Source organism: Epinephelus moara, chromosome 1 (assembly GCF_006386435.1).
Source record: "Epinephelus moara isolate mb chromosome 1, YSFRI_EMoa_1.0, whole genome shotgun sequence".
NCBI lineage: Eukaryota > Metazoa > Chordata > Actinopteri > Perciformes > Serranidae > Epinephelus > Epinephelus moara.
Window position 1 is genome coordinate 10,975,245 of NC_065506.1, and position 22,772 is coordinate 10,998,016.

The 22,772-nt window shown below is 39.7% G+C and overlaps 1 protein-coding gene across 1 annotated transcript in view; it reads left to right on the plus strand.

Moving 5' to 3' along the window:
• The window catches only part of itfg1 (integrin alpha FG-GAP repeat containing 1), a 183,914-nt gene that overhangs the window by 25,231 nt on the left and 135,911 nt on the right, over window positions 1–22,772 (plus strand). The window contains exons 7-8 of the mRNA XM_050047630.1: window positions 4,623–4,681; window positions 16,371–16,455. Of these exons, the coding sequence (XP_049903587.1) occupies window positions 4,623–4,681; window positions 16,371–16,455 (144 nt within the window). The remainder of the gene's footprint in view (window positions 1–4,622; window positions 4,682–16,370; window positions 16,456–22,772) is intronic.

Genomic DNA, 22,772 nt, shown 5'->3' on the forward strand with positions numbered 1-22,772 from the left:
AAAACGTTTGTGCTGTGTTGTGATGCACTGCTCTGCTCACATTAAACATTATTAACGTTATAGTGGCAGACAGACGGAAGAGAGAACAGAGTAATTACAACTTGTCCTGCAAATGTTTAATCAGCTAGTCATGTAATAACCTGTGAATTTAAAGTGTTATGTTATGCATTAAGCCATTACAGGACAAATCACGGTTAGCAGCAACCCAGCTTACTGACGTCAGCAAGCATTAGCCCTGTACTGTACAGAAACATGAAGCACTAGAGCAATATCAATTGCCAATTTATTTTAATCTCTTTCGGACCAACGACTGCACATTAAATCAACAATTACATGGCTAAGAAACTGGTATAACAAACTTTGACATGTCAATGAAAGTTAAACATGTACAACAGGTTCCAGTCAAGCTGCTTTCTCTCCTCTGGTCTGTCTCTGCATCTGTCTCTTACAGTCTGTCTGTTCCTTCAGTACAATGCATGATGGGATACAGTGCTTGGTTAGTGACCATTGTTTGTACACTACTTTTCACGATGCATTGTGGGATATGTTGAGTCCACTACATAGGGTATAATAATGCCCATTATACACTCGGACAGCAAAATGGCAAACTTGCTATATAGTGATTAATGAGGGATTTCAGACACAGCCATTGCCTTTATTTTAATATTCCACACGTACCTACATTACCCACAATGCAACACCTGGCCAACAGTTCTGTGGGATATCCAGGTGTGTAATGCCAGTAGCAGCTAATATAGCCTCAAGAGCTGAAGATTGGGCTACAGAGATCTTGTAGACTCACCCCAAAGCCTCAGATTTTTAAACTTGTAGTATTCACCTCAAGTGACATGTGTTGAGTGCATTTTTAAACTTTGGGCAGCTATCTCTGGAGCTACAAATAGCTATATACGACATATTTCACATATGCATTAGTACTCTTTAAATAGTTAACTTTAAGGTGCTAGGTTAGGTTTAGGTGAATTGCGTTTTTGTTCCCAATTGTAACAACGAAGCTTTCTGAATTGCAAAAATTTCAAATCTGGGTTCTCCTCAGCAACAGCAGCTCAGACTCAGGGGTGTTGTAGAAGTAAGAGCGAAGTGCTCTACCAAGTCGACAGAAAAACAAGATTTCTCTAAAATTATCCAAGGGATTGAATACAAATTAATTAATTAACTTTAATGATCAAGTAGTTAGTTTTTTAACAAAAAATGTAAGGTTCAAAAGAACTTACACCCATATTAAGAGAAGTAGGAAAATAGTTGAATATTTGTATATGTTTATGTATGAGGATTTTTTGGATGACTGAAAGAGTCTCCAAAAGAACCGTGAATAGTAATAAAGATATAAATATGAGTGTAATAGTGCTTTGCTGGGGGGAGCACATTAATTTAAAGCAAAAACTGAGTTGCAAAAATTAAATTGGGGAAAGCCTGGTAATACAAAGACACTACTTAATTACACAAAGGACTTTCACTTAGCATCCACTCTGTTTCTGTTCTGTTTGATTCCTCTCTGCTCTGCTTTGTTCTGTTCCTCTTTATAATATCTCTTTTAACTTAAATGAGTCCCTAAAAGGCCCTTGGCGGCCCAGTAAAAGTCCCTGGAACAGTAAAACTGTGTTAAAGTGAGTGATGGTGGCAGCAGTTAGGTTTATATTGCTAGCTAGCAGCTCTTTATGAGACTGTGTAGAATACTTTCTGGCAGAGGCTGTGAGGAAGGGAGGGCAGAGTGGATAAGGACAATGCACTGAAGAGGATATGTCACAAGGATCCCATTAAGATTACCTTATTGCTCGGTTTACCAAAGGGAATTGGCTTTTCTGTGTGTGCATATTCCCCTTGACACACTCTTACAAATGCATTCCCTCTCAGGAGAGATCACAGAGCAGGGTCACTTGTGGTGCAGTGTCCAAGGAGAAAGCAGCTTGACGTTTAGTGTCCTGCTCAAGGGTGCTTTCCACTTTTAAGTCATCAATTTGCACCCTCAATACACTGCCTGACAGAGGCAAGAATCAAACTGGCAAAGGGAAGTTTAAAGGGCCGTTTCAAGTTGGACTGGCATTTAGATTAGAGGAAGAGAAATTAGTGGAGAAAACAGTTTGGCAGTGAACTTGGGTAAAAAAAAAAAAAAAAAAGGCAAGTGGTGAGATGAGGAGCGAAGAGAGGAAGTGCCCCCACAGCGAGAATGTTAAGTGTTTACAAGATGAAGATCTCTTCATGCATCCCTCTGCTCCCCTGTCTACCCCATGCCTCCCTCGCTGACACAGCGCCATCGCACCTAATCAGCCAATCACGGCTGGATTCTCTCTAAGAGGCCTGATTGGCTGATTAACCAAGCTCATCAACACACCACCCGGTGTGACTTCAAACACACGCACAGTAACACGAGTAAGCACATACACAGTGTGCAAATTACTGAGCGTATCCTGTAGTGTGTGCGTGTGTGTGTGGCTGTGTGTGTGTGTGTGTGTGTGTGTGTGTGTGTGTGCGAGTGCGCACACATATGCATAATATATGCATCCATTTGTTATCTTCTTTGCATTTGTGAGTCTGTGTGGGCAAAATGTCTGCAAGTCCACAAAGTTTTAAACATAAGAAGTTGAAGTGAAACCATTTTACCGCCTAAAGGACATTAAAAGTGGCTTAATTTGGCATTTGAGTCTTAGATATTATTTATAGGGCTGTGTGTGTTTTTGTGGGGGTGATTGTGGGTGGGTGGGGGTCGTTGTCAGAGAGAGAATTACAAACTTCTTTTACACAAATTGCCCAACATCTTTAGGTATGTAAATAACCATCATCTTTTCCTGTGAGTAAACATGAAGGCACATAGCCTCAATTTGGGAATCTAATAATTTATACAGTATATAATATTACACTTATCATAATAGCTGGCAATTGAACCACTAATGCATATACAATGTAATCTGTATTTGGTAATATTCTGTATCATAGAAACCAGTATTTCTTTACTGTACATTGCAACACAACATGAATGGATGGAAATGTTGGAAAACCTACATTTGAATTTGATACCTACCTGAAGCAGCCCTGCATGAGGTGGCAGGGTGTTCCTGGAGAGTAGAGCTCTCCTAAAGAAAGCTCTTTCACTCTGTTGATTTTATTCCCTCGGTTCTGGCTGGGGATGACTGCAGTGAAATCCTGGGATAATATTAGAGTACAAGCAGGGCCCAGACTGGTATGCCTAAGGAAGAACGCATCTCAGTTGACAGAGTGTTTGACATTAAGCTAATAAAAAACAGTAATTTAGTGATTTTTAAAAAAATCTTTTTTCTTTTTTTCCCCCACTTTTTCTCATGCTGCGGCATTTTGAACTTGCTGTTGGCTGCAGCGGCCACTTTTGTGTTAACACTGGTTACATACAGGATTTCCACAGTAGCCTCTGTCATTACACACAGCCTTCACTGTCTTCCCATTCATTCCCCATTCCATTATCATTGATATTTTCCCATGCAGAGCACGGCAACACATGGAGTATAGCGGGGCCCTAAGGCAGATCAATGCCAATATTTATTTCATGTCCAATTACTGGGGCAGAACCACAGTCCGGAGAAGGCAGCGATGAAAGTAAACGTCCTCTCGCAGAGAGAGGCACACAGATACCGCATGAGAAGTGCAGCCTGCAGCCTAAGCTTCAAGAGCAAGGAATATGAGTACAAGCGCAGGTTATAGGATTCCAATAGAGCAAGCTACAGGCATTACCAGGGGGTGAAGCCTCCAGAAGGCTGAGCGAAATCCTGTTGCTTTCAGCGGGAGATCCCCCCACTATCCTTTTTCCTCCTCTTCACCTGTTTTTCTGCTACTGCTTTAAGAGGCCAATTCAATCCCACCTGTATATTGAACAGTCGCTGCCTGTCTGTGCCAGAGTTAAAAAGAATGGTCAGGACAAATCTGTCCTATTTATCACTAAACCAAGCTTGGAAATGTTGATTTTTCCACACAGATGTTTTTTTTTGTTTTTTTTTTACAAGTAGTATGTTGCAGTGTTACCTCAACATTGTTAAGCTGTCTTGTTGCTTTTTTTTTTTTTTGTAGCAACAGAATGACCGCTTGGTGTGTTGTTAATAAAGTTAATACAAAATACAAATGGTTGGATGTTGGGTGTGGTTGTCCTGCTGGGGATATGGCTGCGAGCATGGTCTATATAGTTATGACACCACATGTTTATGGTAGTCCTGGTGGCTTGTTTAAAGGCACACTTTCCGAGTACAGGCTGTGTGCATTTCTCTGTGGATACAGCACCTAGACCTGCTGTATCATCAAAAAAATAAATGGGAATGACACGTTGTACTATTGGCTATGCTATAGGACCTTTAAGACCTCTCCTGAGTAAACAAGGCAACATTAGCAATCCGAGCAAGTACTGACAGTTTATCGATCCATTGTTCTTTTTTTATGATCAATTCATCAAGTCTGTGAAGGTACAAATGTCCACAGCTCGAGCACAGTGTTCATTTTCATTGTCATTCCCACTAATCTACATCATTTTCTTCATTACAGATCAATAGTTCCCGCTCCATGTTTGATTATGATTGCCAGATGAACCGATGTATCACATAATGACTTGCTCCCTCCCCTCTGTTTCTCTCTCCTCCCCACTCCAGATTTGTTCCTGACAACTGAGACAACTGAGGGGCCTAAGTTTGAGACCTGGATTAGCAAGGTAATGAGTTTTTTTCGACTTCGTATTTTCTGTCCCAATTTTCCTTTCTTGAGTCCAGTTCAGTGAGGGCAGCCACGACTGAGTCACAGCGGCCCTATAGCCGTGCAGTAAGACATGATGACTGTGTAATAAACGTAATGTTGTACAAACCAAGTCATAGTTTTTATGACTGTCAGTTCTCATATACTCTCTTTTGTAATGACGTATAACATTCCTGTATCAACACTACAGGGCTCCTGTGTAAAGTATATATTGTAGATATATGGCTGCAACAGTTAATTTCATATTGACTGATTTATAGTCTTTAAGGACAAATACAACACTTAACTTTGATTTTACAAATCTACTTCATAAGTTACCACAGCTCCTAGTGGTATTAAAAATTGCTTATTTTGTTTGAACAACAGTCAAATTCATCAAAAGATAATTTGTAAAATAAATAGAGAGAAGCAAAATTTTTGATTTGGGATGCTAACCAGTGAATATTTGATACTACATTTTCACATTAAATGTTAGAGGCGCTTAAGCCAAATTCTGGGGTTTAGTTACTCTTCAATACAGAAAAAGTTAATTGGTTACAGAAACATTTACAGAATTTCTTTGCTCAACTACTGAGACTCGATAAACCACGTAATTGTAATACGGGGTGTGAACTTTGTATTTGCAAATGTTTCTGTATTCTGCAGTTGATCATTTCTGCAGCACGAGAACAGAAAATATATAAGCAGATGTGTCCATTCTTTTTAGGTGTTTGGATGTGTGTGTGAGTTAAACAGTGTAGACTCTAAAAACTGTCAGTGATAGTTGTCACTGATGTAGTTAGATGGTTCCCAACTGGTGGGTCATGGTCCAACAGTGGGCTGTGGCACCATTCTGAGTGGGCTCTGTCGGTCAGGGGACTGTAGCATTCTTACCTGAGTCTCTGCTGCCCGTAGCAGCCACTGAGGAGAAGTTAGCAGAGAACAAAATGACACAAGATATCAAACTTGGTTGCACTGAACAAAAAATAAAAAGCAATTCTTCTCTTAATAATTTTAAGGACCTAGTATGTGTTGTAAAGGTTTTTTTTTTAAATTATTTTATCAGTCCTCTACACATTTAGTACTACTTAAATAGTCTTAGCAGCCTGAACAAGCCCGACTTTGCTGTAACCACTGTTTAACTGCTTTTGATTTTTTTTTTTTTTTTAACTTTGATGTTAAAGCCCTTATTGGGATTTGTAAATTAATATTGAGGGTGTAGCATGGTGGAGACTACTTTCTCCTCACAGCAAGACAGTCCAAACAAACTGAATGGGTGTAGTTGGTCTATGTGTGGACTGGGACGTAATGTCTAAGAGAACATTACTGCTACGTGATAACAGAATAAGTGAGAACCACAATTAATTGCTGTGGCCTGAACTTTATAACATAAAATAATAATAAAGTGCTTTTAAAGTGCATGTGTCGAGTCACCTGGTCTCAGCCACTGTTAGTCATTAACTAGGGGCCTACAATATGGTCCATAACAGGTATGTTATGTGTATCCCACATATGAACTAAGTCCAATATGTCCACCAATAGGAAGGTTATATGTGCAAGTACAACTGAAGTAGTGATCAGACAGTGATGATCCACACACCACCCTTCTCTTCATTTCCTCAATGCAACACATAGATCTGCAAAGCTTTGGTGGGCTTGGGGGTGCAGGAATTTTAGCACTGCTGCAGGACTAGTTAATATTCTGAGAGAGCAGAGAGGGGAGGTCGCGGCTCTGGATTTTTGTCGAAGGGGCCTATTTGAAATTCAGCAGGTCGAGGCACAAGCCGAACAGTAGTCTATCTTATCACAGAGAGGGGAATAGGAGAAAGGAAGGGGAGGAGGTAAGGAAGAAGAGAGAAACAGAGAGAGATTGAAGGATTTGGCAGAGACAGAATGTGTGTGAGGGTAGAGACTAGAGAGAGACCAAGCAGAAGCAAAACAGAGCAAATAAACTGCCTTACCCAAAAAAAAAAAAAAAACACTAGTAGGATGGGTGACGAGTGGCAGGAATATTGATCAGGTGAGAGCATGATGAAAGGGAATTTTCAGAGGTAAACATGAGGATCATTTAGTTAAACCTCTGCCAAGGATGTGTTTTCAGCCCTTTTTGTTGTCTGTCTGTGTGATAGAATGATTTTATCAAAAACATATTTGGTGGAAAGTTTGGCCAAGGAAAAAGTGATGCGTCAGTCTGCGGGTCAGTTGGTCGACCACTTCTCTCTGGGCTAAAATCTCTCGACAACTATTTGATGGATTGCCATAACGTTTTGTACAGACATTCATGACTCTCAGAGGATGAATCCTACTGATTTTGGTGATCCCCTGACTTTTCTTCTAGCACAGCCATGCGGTTGACTTTATTTTTTATTAAAATACCTCGACAACTACAAGATGAATTCCATTGAAATGTGATAGGAAAAGCATGGTCCCCAAAAGATGAATTATTTCTAACTTTTATCCACTGATCTTTTGTGTAGCGCCATGTTCAGCTCAAAACTTCTGTTTATGAAAAACTTTGGTTTATGACATTACCATCAACCTCAGCTCTATTAGTGTTATTGCTAATACACAAATATTAGCATGCTAACACCATAAACTATGATGCTAAAAATATACCTGCCAAACATCAATATGTTAGCATTATCACAAGAGCATGTTAGCCTGGTGACATTAGCATTGAGCTCAAAGTGCCGGCATGGCACCAAACTCATTCTTGTTTTAGATTTTGATACATTGATTTAAAAAATAAAAAATTATGACACATGTACATGATGACTGACTGTGTAAAATGATCTGGATCTGGATGTATATGCAAACTAAAATTTTCTTAACATTTTATATTATTGAAATAACGAGTTTTTAGGGTTGTGCAGCGTTGGCAAAAGTCTCCACTTGCAGAATGCAGAATGAATGCTTATTGTTTGAACTGTGAACCTCTATTTATCTGCTGTAAAACAAAGTACAAAATGTGGAATTAGCATGTAGATGACAATTAGATTGGTAGAAATAGGAAGGCATTTGACATCAAAGGTTTGTTTTATGTGTGTAAGGAAACAGAGGTTATCTCCTTAAACTCACAACAGGCCTGATACAAAGTGTGTAATTGTTTCAATAGCAGATCTAGATATGTTTCACCCCTGACTCTATGTGGAGTGATCTTTTGTTTGCTTTGTGTTTATTGTGTTTTTGTATTTATTCATAGTAATGAATTTATCATTCAATCTTTTATTACTAATTCTCTTTGTAGGATGGGTCAATATCTTATTCAGTGTAATTTGACATTTAGTGCAGTGTACCAGCCCCCATTGATTGATAAAGTTTCATTGTTTGATGAAGTGGATCTTTTAAGTCCTACTGGAGCAGAGTGTGGAGCAGAGATTCTAGGAGCAAGACAAAGTGAACACATACTTGGTGACAGACCGAATGAGTTTTTGCCATGTCAGTAAAAACCAGGTCCCCTGCAGTTTACTTTTATCACTCTGTCTCATTCTGTCCTTTGGCTCATGAAGAAACCCAATCCCTCCCCGTCATTCTGCCAAATTTCACTGTTCTTTTTCCCCTCTTTCCTTACATGCACATACAAGTGCTAACATCCAAACACACTTGAATAAATTCCAAAATGTTGTTCATCCAAAGTCACATGACATATACATGGCCATGGCTGCACACGCACATACTCATGCATATATACACAAACAGGTTTTCCAGCATCCTCAGAGCATTAGACCCCTGTTAATCCCGCTACGGTATTCGGTTCAATGCAGCTGCATCACTCGGTCACAGGCCAGCACACTCCTCTTTCTGTAGCACTCTGTTTTAATTACTTTCCTCTGTTTTCTCTCCCCCCAAGTCTCCTTCCATCCCTCCCCGTTCCTCTGTTTTCGTGCGATTACACAGGAGAAGGCAGTCACAAAGGGGGGCAGGGGGAGACAACAAGCTGCAGAGATGAGTGAAAAGAGGTGTTTTCATTGGCCGTCAAATAGAGCCAAGGGGTTTTAAAGGTCAATTCAACAAAGGCTGATAATATAATAATTTAGTTTATTTGTAAAGGATAAACTGATGCCTCTGGTCATATACACATGCATATAAATATACTGCAGTGTGTTACATCAGCACATCAGGATTTTGATATTCAGTCTCTCTTTTTATGATCTTTCATACAAAGAAATATACACTGTCACATCAACCCACATGCTTCAGCACCATATCACAGAAACAGGGCTAACCACACAAACACACAGGGACTTGATGTCAAATTACGTGGAAGAATAAGAATAATTTAAAGTGTCTTTTTGAAATGTTGCTTCCCTGGACCGTGGGGTGTTTTTCTGTTTTGCAAAATAAAACAATGAAATGGCCACCTGCAAAATAGTTCATTTCATGCTAATTTGGCAATGTCATAACTATTACAAATGTTGCCTTCGGCCTTCCAAGCATAATATGCACATAATAGAGTGGTTACATGAGCTCATGTAGGTCTTACCTCATAGAGGGCAACAAAATATCATGACTTTGCATGAAAAAATATTTACATCCAGACATTTTTTTCCTTTTCATTATTATTATTAGTTGTGCATTGATTATGACACTAAGGCTTATGTCTCTGAATTCATCAGGATCATTTCATATGATTTGTGTCTCATACAGCCTGTTTTTATAATACTTTACTATATTCCATGTGTGTTTTCATCTGAAAACACACATGGAAATGAAATATGAAATATTAATACACTGTATGTCTGCAGTCCCACGCACTACTGAGTAGATCAGACCCTTAATCCCACTGTTCCCAGCACGAAATAAAAAAAAAAAACAATTTATCCCAAATGTCATGCACCACTGCACAGAACTTCATACACCATACACGTTTGACACCAGCATTAGCGTCAATCTGCGGCAGGCTGGTTCGCTTTGTTGTTGTTAGCCATGTTAAAAATCCGCCAGTTACTCCAGGATAGACTCAGTCCCCTGCAATTTTTGTGAAAATGTCTTCTACTGCCACGACCGTGCATACCAGTATGTCATTTCACTGCAGTGTTTGGTGTGGTTGTGTGTGTTGGGAATGATGTGAACAGAAGGGAAGAATAATAACAAGACCTGTAATCCTTTCGTCTTCACACATCAATCAGCTGTCACACACAGACACTGTTTTAATCATGACATCTTGCAATCAGGCAACCAGCAGCAGTCAATCAAACTGGCTAGGATCTCATCCTCGATGCATAGAGAGTTAACACCCCGTTGCCACATCTGTGGGTGCGTCTGCATATGTGTGTGTGCGATTGGAAGCTTTTGATCTAATTGACTCGAGTTGATTCTCCCTGCTTTAGAAGAGATCAGCTTCAAAGTGTCATTTTCTTTTGCATAGGTCAGATGAACATGCACGCATGCATTTAAGAAAGCAGAAAGGTATTACATAAATGTCGTCATTTGGTTGACTAAACCTTTTTCTTTTTATTTACATAAATTATTCATAAATTATAAGATAAGTTACTTCAAAGCATCTAAGGAAATATTTAAGAATCTATTTATTTTAAAGGCTCTCCATTTGACATTCAGAATGTTAATATAGCAGAAAACCACTAGCTGTTTAATGATAAAGTGGAGTAATGGTGTCCTGAGCAGAGAACAAAGTTGTGCTTCCTCTTTATGTTGTAATCCAAGCTTCTTTGTTCTTTGTTATGTTAGCAGGTCTAGCCATGCGTGCATGTTGTGCATGTGAGTCCCTGTGTGTGTATCCTACATGCTAACCAGTCACCCACCCGCTCTGCGATCCACTCATGCTGTGGTCACTGCTGATAATGCTGGCCCGACCCAAAGTGGCGGAGCAGCATTGTTGCAGAAGCTGAACACCCAACCTCCAGTTACCCCTACATTAGCCCTGTCAGCATTGTTGCCGTTGTTAGTACTGTTTGTACTGTTGGCACTATTAGCTGCTAGCTGCCCGCACAGCCACCTCCATGTTGAGAGCTGTGTGTGGACAATCTCTGAATCATAGATATTCAGAACATTGGTTCTTTTATCTTGCTACCACATATGTACACTGTGTGTGTGTGTGTGTGTGTGTGTGTGTGTGTGTGTGTGTGTTGCACTCCTTCTTGGAAGATTTGTTTGTGCATTTGATACACATGTTTACAGAACCAATAATTCTTTCCAAATTGAAACAAATAGGTTTGGGTTACAAACACATTAATCCACTGCCAGCAGTACCCTGAATCTTTGGCTGATGGACTTGGCCCAATTAAATCACCAAAATAAGTGCCTCTAAATTTCTGCCTCATCAGCATTCCATGCGTCAAACATGATGCAAATGATTAACCTCTAAAAGCACAATTTGTGTGCCGTAAATAATTGAAATTAAATGTACTCTAATATTGGGCTTCATTTAGCCTGAATCTGCACAGTGCCCTGCACAGCATAAAACAACCACTGTAGCTTTGCAGGTGAAATAACTTGTTCAGTTTGACGTCTTAAGTCTTAACCTAGTGGTAGACTGCAGTTTTGTATATGCAGCGCTTGTTAAAACAAACAAATGGACTTTAAATGCTATTAAATGTTTTCTATGATTTGTCCACATATCCAGTGGGCAATCAGTTTTCTGGTGCCAATTCACAGCAAATAACTACTGCAATAACCTCATTATGATTTTTAGGCATTCAGTCACAGTCAGCACTATTTAGGCAGAGTATGATTAGCAGACAATGAAAATAAAAAATAAAGCCTTATGACATTCAGAAATAATGACTACATTTACCGTCAGAATTGCTTTAAATGCAACCCTTGCAGTGACTTTACTATAAAAGTGCATAAACTTATCTGGAAAATCAAGATAACTGTTGAAGCCTTGAAGTAATAATCGTGCAGTTTATTTTTCAGTCAGTTTATTTCCTTATTCTGCTCACTTGCCCTCTCTCACACACACATAAACCACATATTTAATAGTGAGTGTGTGATGATATTTTCTTTGCCGTTTACTCACAATGGCTGTTGCCGCTCATACTAACTATCCACTTCCTAAACAAATAGATTTTTGTCCTCCAGAAACATAAAACCCATCTTTTGCAAAAGACTTTTTCTCCTAAGGAAAAACCTGCCTGGCTCCAGACTATAACATTTACCAATAGTCAGGATAAGATGTTCCAGTCCCTCTGCCACAATCAGGATTAAGCAGTCCTGCAGAAGCCCCATTCAGATGTCAAAATATTGATGTACTAACTGACCTAAAGGGAACTTCAGGCCACACCATCATAAATCTACTGGACCATCACACTGGCAGCACTATTCATTAGTCTCCTAATCTAAATGTCTCAGGGTGGAGTCGGGGCCTTTGAGTATGAGGCTGTCATTAGGATGATCAAGTGGGCACTTTCTCTGACAGTTGTCTGGAAGAGTTAGACCCACAACATGTCCAGAGGGCTAAACAACATTTCAGAACTCCTCTCAAACAACACTCTCAACTGCTGGCTGACTTTACCTGTGCCTGGGGCCTATGCCTACACAATATCAGCCCACAAATGGTGCAATATTCCTTTTTGACGGAAGACATGTTGAGATGTCACAGTGGTATTGTGCATGCTGGCTCACTGTCACAAAAAGCCTATGTTTGAGCACTAAATGCATGTGTTCTTTTTTATGGACTAAGAACCTCAAGAGCTAATGGTCTAGTCATTTGTGTTTCATTTAACCACACGAAAAGACATACTATGCAAGATTTGTCGGTTTCTTTTTGTAAACACAGCATTCAAATTCAGCCCCCTCCTCCCTACACTGCTTATATGTACACTGCAAGCTACTATTGCAGGAACATTGCATTTGTTATAGTAGAAAAGTCAATGCTTTAGCAAACTAACAAGCCATTGTTACTGTTTACAGTCCTATGACGTCATCCCCACCCCTCACTGTCACCATGTCATCAGTTCAGCTGTTTGTTCCACCACTAAAGACAAACCTCTTATGGCATGTGTTGTGCACTACATCCAATGAGTTTAATAGAAAGAGGCGCTTCTGTATTTTTACAGTATTGGAAATCAAACTGTTGGGATTTCTAAATACCCTATACCATAATACGGTGATAACACCCAAGCCTAGTGTGAAAGACAAGCTTTTGACCTTGTATGCAATGGACTCTGAATAGTGATAATGCCAGTTGCACTTGGACTCACTGACCAGTCAGTTAATGTTATTTGGTTTTCATTCTGGGAACTACGGACTTTGCCAAAATAAGATAATGATGAGTTTCCTGGCGAGAAAGTGTCAGATGTCATTTTGTACAGTCACATGTTCACTTTTGATAAGTTATGTTTATACAAGGACTTCCCTCTGCCATTAAATTGGAGTGTATGTTGGCAGCATTTTGCTCCTGTGTTGTTGTGGAATTTCCCTCTGCACAGAAAATCAATATCATGGGGAGTGTGCTGCATTTACAATGTCAGTGTCGCAGGAATGGTGCCCAATGTTGTAATGTAGTGAGGAGCAACATTTATTGAATTTAAAATGTTGGAGTTTGTTCCTGTAAATGATTGTGCAGCATTAAAAAGCCATAAAATTAAATATTGTTTTTTTAGAGTCAGAATAATTCTGAAAAACTATATTTTATATTTATTTATACGATTTTTAAACAGTATTGGTTTCTCATACTCATACTTTTTCTTTATAGTTTTAGCCATAGAATAAATTCATTTACTCTAATGAATTTGTTACATTATTTTGTGATGGCTTTAGAGCATGCAGTGTAGTTGCTGGTATGTGGAACATGGTGTTTGTTTTATCTCATCTTTATTCAGTCTCCATTTTTCTGTTTTTCAGTTCACCTCCTCTTTGCCCCTCAGTTTATTTTCATTAACTTGAGTAAATGTAATAGCAGTAAAAATTTGGACTTACTTAATATTAACAAACTGATATATAAATATATAATCAAAATCATCATGTGCATGTTGAACCGGTTTTACATTTAAACAGTAACTGGCTTGCACACAATAGCGACCACAGCATTTAACCACACATTCACACACAGCCCCCAACACATACAGTACTTATACATAATGTATATGTTGCTCTCTCTGACTCAGTCCTTGCATCTGTCTCACCCTCTCTCTCTCTCCCTGTCTTTCCTACTCTCTCTCTGTCCCTCTCTTTCTCATGAATCACTAATGTGGGTATCAGCAGGCAACAGTTCCCCACTGCACAGAATCACATCTGCTCTCTCACACACACACACACACACACACAAACACACACATTTCGTCAAACACACCCTCTTTTCCCCCACTAATATGCTTATCTCTTCTCCTTCTTCCTTGCCCTCTGTAAAGGGCACACACATAGGTGGCATTCACTGTGTGTTAAAACACTCACGCCCATTGTTTTCTATATAAGCCAATACTGTATATTGACATCAAGACACAAGTAAACCTGAGTTGTCGTCTTATGTCAGGATATACTGCAGCACTATCTCAAACGCAGAAGTCCCTTGACAGCTTCCTGTCAAATCAGTGCGTCCGGTGTGTGTGCTCAGACCATTGACTGACATGGCCTGAGTTCATTAAAGATTTACAAGACAACTAAAAAATTAAAACAGTTGCATCTGAAACGAGTAGATAATTAAGTGATTAATCAGTCGCAATTAATCTGCAACTTGGAACTCATTTAGCAGCTGAAGTCATTTAGGTCTTATCCAGCTTCTTAAATGTGAGGATCTGCTGTTTGTCCTTACCTGACATTATAGTCATTTTAATATCTTAGGGTACTGGACTGTCGAACAGACAAAGCAATTTGAGGACATTACCTTGTGTTCTGGAAAATGGGGCATCTTTCACAATTTTCTGATGTTGTATGGACCAAACAATTATTTGGTTAATTGAGAAAATACTTGGCAAATGAATCAATATAAGAATAATTTGTTGAAGCACTAAAATTAATTTGCGTTGAAGGATTTGTCTGTGTATATACTTTATTAATTGAAAAATATTAGATAACAGTTTTAACAGTCACTAAATGAAGTGCATTTTTAAGCAAAAAAGGAAAATAGTTGCTGATTTCTTGGTTGATTTTCAAATGGGAGGATTTGTTGTTGTTCTTAAAAGGGTACTTCACTAATTTTCAACCAGCTTTTTAACAAAAAAGTGTGGGTACCATGAGTAAATGAACTCTGGTAAACTTCCCCTCTATCTAACCAGTGCATAGATACCCAACCTTGCCCACCAGCAAAACTCCGCCTGATGACGTGAATTATATCATCAGAGTGGCTGTTGTTCAAACTTCTGCATTTTCATGTTGCCCACCACCCATGCCACAACCCCAGACCCGGACACAAAGAGTGTAGAAGCAGATCAAGAGGCAGACCAACCCCTTTCTCTTGCTTTCTCAAACTGTAATTCCAATCAAAGGGTAAAACTAGGCAGCGCTGATCAAATATATGTCAAGATTATGTTACTGTATTGCCTATTTCTTGCCTACAGTGTTTTCAGAAACATATTTTCATGCCATGTTGTAATAGCAAGAGATTGTGAACAGGAAGTGTGCCCTATACTGTTTCCAACGGTAAAACTAGGCAGCGCTGATCAAATATAAGCCAAGATTCTGTCACTGAGTTGCCTATTTCTTTTCTCAAATGTTTTTATAAACATACCTTAGCCTACTGTTTAACTGTAAGAGATCAAGATCATTCCTTGCCAGCCGGCCACCATATTTTCAAACGAACACGTTTGCATTACGTCACCCACCAGTGGGAGTGTTTATTGGTCTGGTGCCGTACTGTGCATTCTGGTAGGTCTAGGTTTTCTCCCTCTTGAGCAGATGTATCCTTTTTTTCTGTTTTCTCTGGTTCTGTAACACCAATCTCAAAAGTATGTGCATCTGTCTTCTGCGTAGACATCCTGGTTTTATTAAAGGCCATCTATCCAGTGGTGAAATACTCTTTTACTTACTTTTTTACTTTAACTGTTGGTTAAATATACAAGTTCGTAATAGTACAATGTTACCTTGGGCTTTGAGGACATGTGGTAATGTTTCTTAGACTTTATAGATGAAATGATTAACCAACAAACAATTAATAATCCATAATGGAAATAATTATAGACTATGCAGCCCTAATATAAATGAATGACACTGAAAATTGTACTCAAACTATTGTAAAACTGTTGTAAAACACCAAATAAACTGGTTTTAAACATATATTATGTTTTCAATTTCCAGTGTGTTGCATGAGTAAAATGTTTTTTGTAGTTAAAAACAGAATTCAGAATTTTAAAAACACTGTTTCATCATCCGGTTTTCAGATTTTTGTAGGACAAATGCTATCGCTGAATGCTGTCATTTATTATACATTATTTGACTGTGGAAAGTGTTCATACAGTCTGCTGCTGTAAATGTTTCTGGCAGCTTGAAGCATCTGCTAGAAAATATATGCATTTATGCGTTAAGTGTTTGCACATGCATGTACTTCTCATGTTTATGCACAAGCATAGACGCACACAAAAGCCATCCTTTGTTACTGCTCTTTTATAGTGAATTTCAGGCCCAATGAACCTTGGTCCTGCATTGGAAAAGAACCAAACCATTATGCTAACCATTATTCATCAGTTCTGTATATCTTTATGCCTCACATTCCTCTCCCTTCTCTCTCTCTCTCTCTCTCTCTCTGTCTGTCTGCATAATGGTGATTCTGTCAGGACGGGAACTTCACCAGAGTTGAGAATATCATGCTAGCAGATCCACCTGCCAAGACTGTCGGGCAGTCCTCCTTTGTCGACTTTGGTGAGAATGACTTGTCATTTGCTGTAATTTTTGACTAACCTTGTATGTTCGTGTGTGATTATGGCAGATTAACAGAGAGATCTATTTTAAACTTGGCACTTGAATTCACCGTGGGGATTTTGATTGTAGTTGGAAGGACTCACATTGTAAAAAGAAAGAAAACACAGGAAGACGGTGTGTCACTCTCACAATCTCAAGATGCTTAGAAAACCTCTGAAAGTAGTTGTACTGGGCCAGATTATACTCAAAAGTGTCTGGCCCCTCGTGTGTGTGTGTGTGTGTGTGTGTGTGTGTGTGTGTGTGTGTGTGTGTGTGTGTGTGTGTGTGTGTGTGTCAGATCCATTCCTCTCCTAAGTCCTTTAAGCTCCCTCTGCATTTGAAGCTGTGTTGCTTCAAAGGCTTCCAAATAGGACTGTCTGGTCTTTTTGGCTTTGGCATTTTCACTACAGCTCTCTCATCACATAACTTTCTTTCCCTTCACACACACACACACACACACACGCACTAAATGCTCACCCCTTACCAGGCAGGCTAATCTCACGCGTGCACATACTGTCACAAACGTACACTCCCACACAACACATTCTGATACACACACTCAATCCCACATAGAGCCAGATTTTATCCCCTTAAACAATCTTGGCCAGTAGTATTCATTGTTCAGCTCAGCTTTACATTCATCCTCAGCAAATCTCCACTGGCTCTCTAATCTCCAGGCTGCAGCCCGTGCACCACAAAGTGGCCCCTGGTCGCTCTTGTCAGAGCTACCACCTCAGTCAGGGAGGGGGGAGTTGTGGCGCCTTTTTAGGCTTGTTTTAGAAGCTAAATACCATTTGGATTAACAGTCTGATGGTGTACAACAGTGAAGTAAAATGAGTAACTTCTGTATAAAAATCTGAATGAGTAATATTCCCCCTTCCCTCGGGTTCTGCTGTGGTGATTGCCCTGAACAATGCGCTGTACCTCAAGCCGCTAAAATGAAGCTGGTCAGGTGCCAGAAGTAGAAAACTAGTTGTACTGAGCACCTTCCTGTGGCATTGTGAATAACTCTGAGCACATACTAATGGCTGCTCGAGACGAGTAAATAGTGTTCCAGGGCCTAAAGCCAGAGGTAAGCTATTCTTAGCTTTATAGTGAGACTGTGTAACTTTTGATCAACAGCGCCCACAGTCATCAGAAATGGCAATTCTTGGATAGTTGAATTTCCCTATAGTTTAACTGAAATGTTCATCTGTGACCTACTACAATGTAGAAACAGTAGTGTGAGGAAAACTCAGAGTCTGCAGAATGGCTCAGTAATGTCACAGCAATAACACAGAGGTGACATTACAATGTGTATCTAAATTTTGCTAACATCAGCCAACATAATCTAATGGTCATTTTACCATCCAAGTAAGGGCCTGGTCACAGCAGAAAGTGGCACAGCAAAATTCATCCTTAACTACAAAATCTGTGGCTATAGAAGCGTGAGGACATAGAGGCTACTTGGAAGGCTAGGTGGCAAAGTAAAATTGCCAACATTTTTCATGCAAAGCAATACCCTCTGTGATGTCCAGGGCTGTACCTGCAAAATTATGTCCATCAAATTGGACTTAGCTGCAATGATTATTCAACTATTTGTTACTTTTTTTATCTGCTCTGACAATGGCCATGGCTGGTGGCATTTTGTTTTTATCTGTTTCTTCTCGTGAATGTGATATCTCAGGAACACCTTGAGGGAGTTTCTTCAAATTCGGCTAAAATGTCCACTTGGACTCAAAAACGAACTTATTAAGTTTTGGTGGTCATAGGTAAAGGTCAAGGTGACCTTGACCTTGTATGTGTCATTCTTGTGAATGTGATATCTCAAGAACACCTTGAGGAAATTCCATTTTTTTATTTGGCAAAAATGTCCACTTGGATTCAAGAATGAACTGTATAGAATTTGGTGGTTAAGGGTCAAGGTCACTGTGACTTCATAAGACATGTTTTTGGACATAATTCAAGAATTCATATGCTAATCATGACAAAATTTCGCACAAACGTCTAAAAGGGTAAAATAAGATAAGATAAGATAAGATACAAAAATGACGAAAGGATGACATTTTTTATCAAGAGGTCAAAGGTCAACTTAACTGTGACATCGTAATGCTCTGCAAAACCACTATTCTGGCCATTACTCAACGTCAAAACCCAGGAACAGAGGGGGAGACATTTGGTCGGATGCTGAGTTGGTGACACTAGTGTTAGGTAGCCATTTTAAAACTGTTGCTGGTTGTATAGGTCTTCTGTGCTGCAGGGTGGACAATGTGTATGAAGCATCCATGTTTTCGCAGACATGGACTGTAACTGCAGCTTGACTGGTTCATGGGGGCATGCAGCCATGGGGCGGTAATTTTAGTGTCTATAGAGTTTCAGACTTTGAACAGGGTTTTAACAGACATTCACATTGTATAGGAATAAAAACAACCTATTGCTTGCTATCTACACTGACAAGAGATCAGGAATTTGCAATAACACCTTGTGCCGACACAAGATATCAAACAAAAGTCAGAGACTGTATCGTTTTAAGTCGCTGTGAGAAAGTAATGTTATCTTGGAGCCTGACCAGGCAAAGCCGCTCCTCAGGAGGACTCACCCTGCAGCTACACCTTGGGACCAAAACATCCCAAGAAGTACACTGCACACTGACTTGACAAAAACAAAAAAAGAAACAACTGCTCAACCTGAAGAGTATCAGTCAACCGAGAGGTCTCCGACTGATGATTCAAATTTACGACTTTCAGGAGGCAGCCTTAGTCAGTATCATATCATATTCTTTCTTGCAGCAGTGGTCCTTGAGAGAAGGAGGCTAGACAGTTTAAAATATGCACATTTTCAAAACAGTGTTCTCAGTAATTCAGGAGGAGCAACATGGGAATGCTTAATGTCTTGGGGGGAACACTGCAGTGCTTCCACTTGTGCGACCACACATTTCTTCTGCTGTATTGATTCTGGACAACCAAACCCACATGGAAAATGTGTCGTTTGCAGTGAACCAAAAGATTTTTTACCAGGGAAGACCAAACAGTGAATACTTAATCAATAAGCAATTCAGAATCACTGTATAAAAATGGTATTACTTTGATTATGTCTTAAAAGTATGATAAAAATCAGATGTAGTATCCTAACAAGCTTTCAGTCTTGTCTGTTTTGTTGCATTTGTGTGTTTTTTTTGTTGCCTTTTTCAGTTGTTTTCTCTTGTAGCATAAAGACCCTTTTTTCATTTTGTCAGTGTGACCTTATCACTTAGTTTGAGCTATGCGCTGTCATAGCTGTGTAATGTTTGATGCATTTTTAATTAACTTTTGGGCTCGTGTGGCACCCATACACATGAGCAAACACACAAAGACACACACAAGCGTGCACACAGAGCTTCACACTGATAAACACATCCTTATTGGCAAGATTAATCTGTTAATCTCATTGCAGATAGGGGTGTCCATCAAATATTTAGTGAACAAACTTCCCTTTCCTAAATTGGCAATAATGTATGAGCCAGAGGGGAAATGACCTATATGCTGTGGGTGTGTGTGTGTATGTGTGTGTCATGAGGGAATCTGTCTCACAGCGTGTGTTTGTGTAATTTGCTGGCGAGTGTGTGTGTGTTTAATTCATCATCTCTGGGGGCGGCGACCTTTTTTTGTTTAAATCTTGAGCTTATCTCGACAAAACTTTTTCATTTCTTTAATCTTTTTCTCTTTTTTTTCCTCTTCCTCCTTTGGCTCGGAAATGTCACTTCAAGACGTTGCCCTCGTTAGCTGGGGATTGAAGCCTTTGAGGGTCACGCTTCTAATAATCTGCCAAATTCCGGGAGAGAGATGCCTTGCAGAATATAACGTCTCTTATTTTTGTCCCGTTTTGTCTTTTCCACTCAGCCCCTCCTCGGCTGTCGCTGTCTATCTTTATTTCTCTTGATCTACTGTATATCTGCTATCTATGGCTTACTTGCTTTCACGCTCTTCTCTTTCTCCTCCCTCTATTCTTTATTGAAACAGTTTTTGGTGTCACTCTCATTATATTGTCGGAGAAAGGCTCTGTAGTGACCCACTATCAACCCCTATATCCTCTTAAATCCCTGTCTTTTTCATAAAAGCTTCTCTATCAAATTTGCTTAAGAGAGAGAGATTATTGTTTTACAATATATAGAACAATGTTATCCAACACTGTGTAGAGAAATTATAATATGGTGTGATAAGCAAAAGTTGACTAGGTGATTACAGTTGAGGCCAGTTATCATCAGACACACTGTATCAGTTAGTGTTAATCTGAAACACATATGTCTTAAGCCCTATTCGGACGGGATTAGTTTTACATAGGTACGTGGGGTAAAGTAATAATTACAAGAGATTTTAGTCCCGTCCGAATGTGCCATGTCAGTAATCATTACCGCACGATGTCAGTAAAGATTACCGCGACTTTTACCTTCTGTAGAAGGGTCCCGGACAATTACCTCAGGTAATACTAATCCCGTGCGAATAGACCAGCAATAAATATGTGTGTTAGGGCTGTCAAAAAAAAATCAAAGTTAGAAATATATTCGAATATATATATTGTTTTATAAGTTTGAACCTAAATTTGATAATTCGAATATCATTAATAATTAATTTATACTATCAATAATGTTGTATATCACGGCGAATCCCGTTCGGGCGGAGATGGCTCGTGCACAAGCCAGGCCAGAGAGGGACGCAGCGATGGAGGGAGAGGCGCCGACGGAGGAGCCCGCTGCGCCAATACCACTCACTGCGCTGTCCGCGATGTGTCATCTGTTCGGGGAGACATAAAGGGAGAGTGTTGCACCTGCTGCCTCCCTGCCTACCCTTTCTGAAGAAGAGATGAAACGTTACCAGAATGAGACACCACTACGAGCCGACCAGGATCCACTCTTGTGGTGGAAAACTACGCACTGAAGTATCCAAACATTGCTCAGATAGCGAGGCAGAAGTTGGTCATACCTGGCACTTCAGTGAGGTATTGCGGTTCATATTGCGTCAGCAATAAGCATCTTATTTTTTGTGTTTTTTTTTGTAAAAATAAATAAATACTAATACTAATAATAATAAATTGTAATATTATTCGAACTCTACTAAATTAATTTGAAAATATTCTAACTCAATTTCATGGTGCTTTTGACAGTCCTATCATACGCACATGACGGCAGGAGGGGACGGTGGTGCGTGAATGGATTTACCCCTCCCACTTGTGATAGTTTTACTGATATTTCTTATCCCGTGCGAATCGGCCATTAATATTACTGACGTCCTGTGGTAAAGTGACATTACTCCACCTGCCCATGTAAAACTAATCCTGTCCGAATAGTGCTTTAGCTGTTTCTTCTTTTTTTTAATCTGTTTTTCCGTATCTCTATGGCTTTGTGCACAATGCTAGCCCAAATCCTCTTTTTTTGGCATATCCAGATTGTGTCCAGACTGATTTTAGAAAGTCTTTAGCAGAAAAAAAAACCCACATGAAATGTGATATTTCCAAAGCGGATCCAAACACAGACTGTCTTAATAGTCAGTGTAGCCACTGTGACCTCACTGGTTGGTTTACTATTATTTTGAAGCATTATGGCCGTCGCCATCTTGGATTTTTGGAGCTTGGAGTGACCTTATTTAGTGAGGAGAGGGTAGAGATAGCCCTAACACTAGCTGGTAACTTGGTTATCACAGTGCATTAACAGCTGTGCTTAAAGTGCAACTTTCAGGTTAAATGTTTTTAAAAATGTATACATAACCTTGTCTGAAAATTACCATATGAGAAGTTAATTCACAATTTATTATGGTTTACACGACATAACGGCACAAATTCAGAGGAAAAAGTGGCTCTTTTTAGCTCCTCTTCTAAAAACGCTTTTTTTTTTCAACATCACCTGATACTACGTCACGAGAGGGACTCTGCGTCCTTGACCCTGCCTCTGTCCAATGTGCAGTAGTAGGTGGTAGTGAGTCTGAGCGGTAGTAAACTTGTGAGTTAGTATTTTTTCGGTTGTTAACAGTGCATTTCACCATTTGTGATTATGCCAAATTATTGTGTTTGTGCAGGTTGCACAAACTCGAGTCTGTCGGGACATCGAGTCCACCGTTTTCCGGACAGAAAAAGGAGTGGAGTTAGTTTTCGTGCCTGGGTGCGTTTTGTGCAGGTGAAGAGGCGCGATTTCACGGCTTCATCTGTGACCAAAAATGCGGTCATGTGCAGCACTCATTTTGGACAGGAGGATTATGTTCCTGGCGGAGCCCGCCCGCCCTCGCACATACCCCCGAGGTGCGGAGAGGGAGACCCGAGCCTCGGGGGTA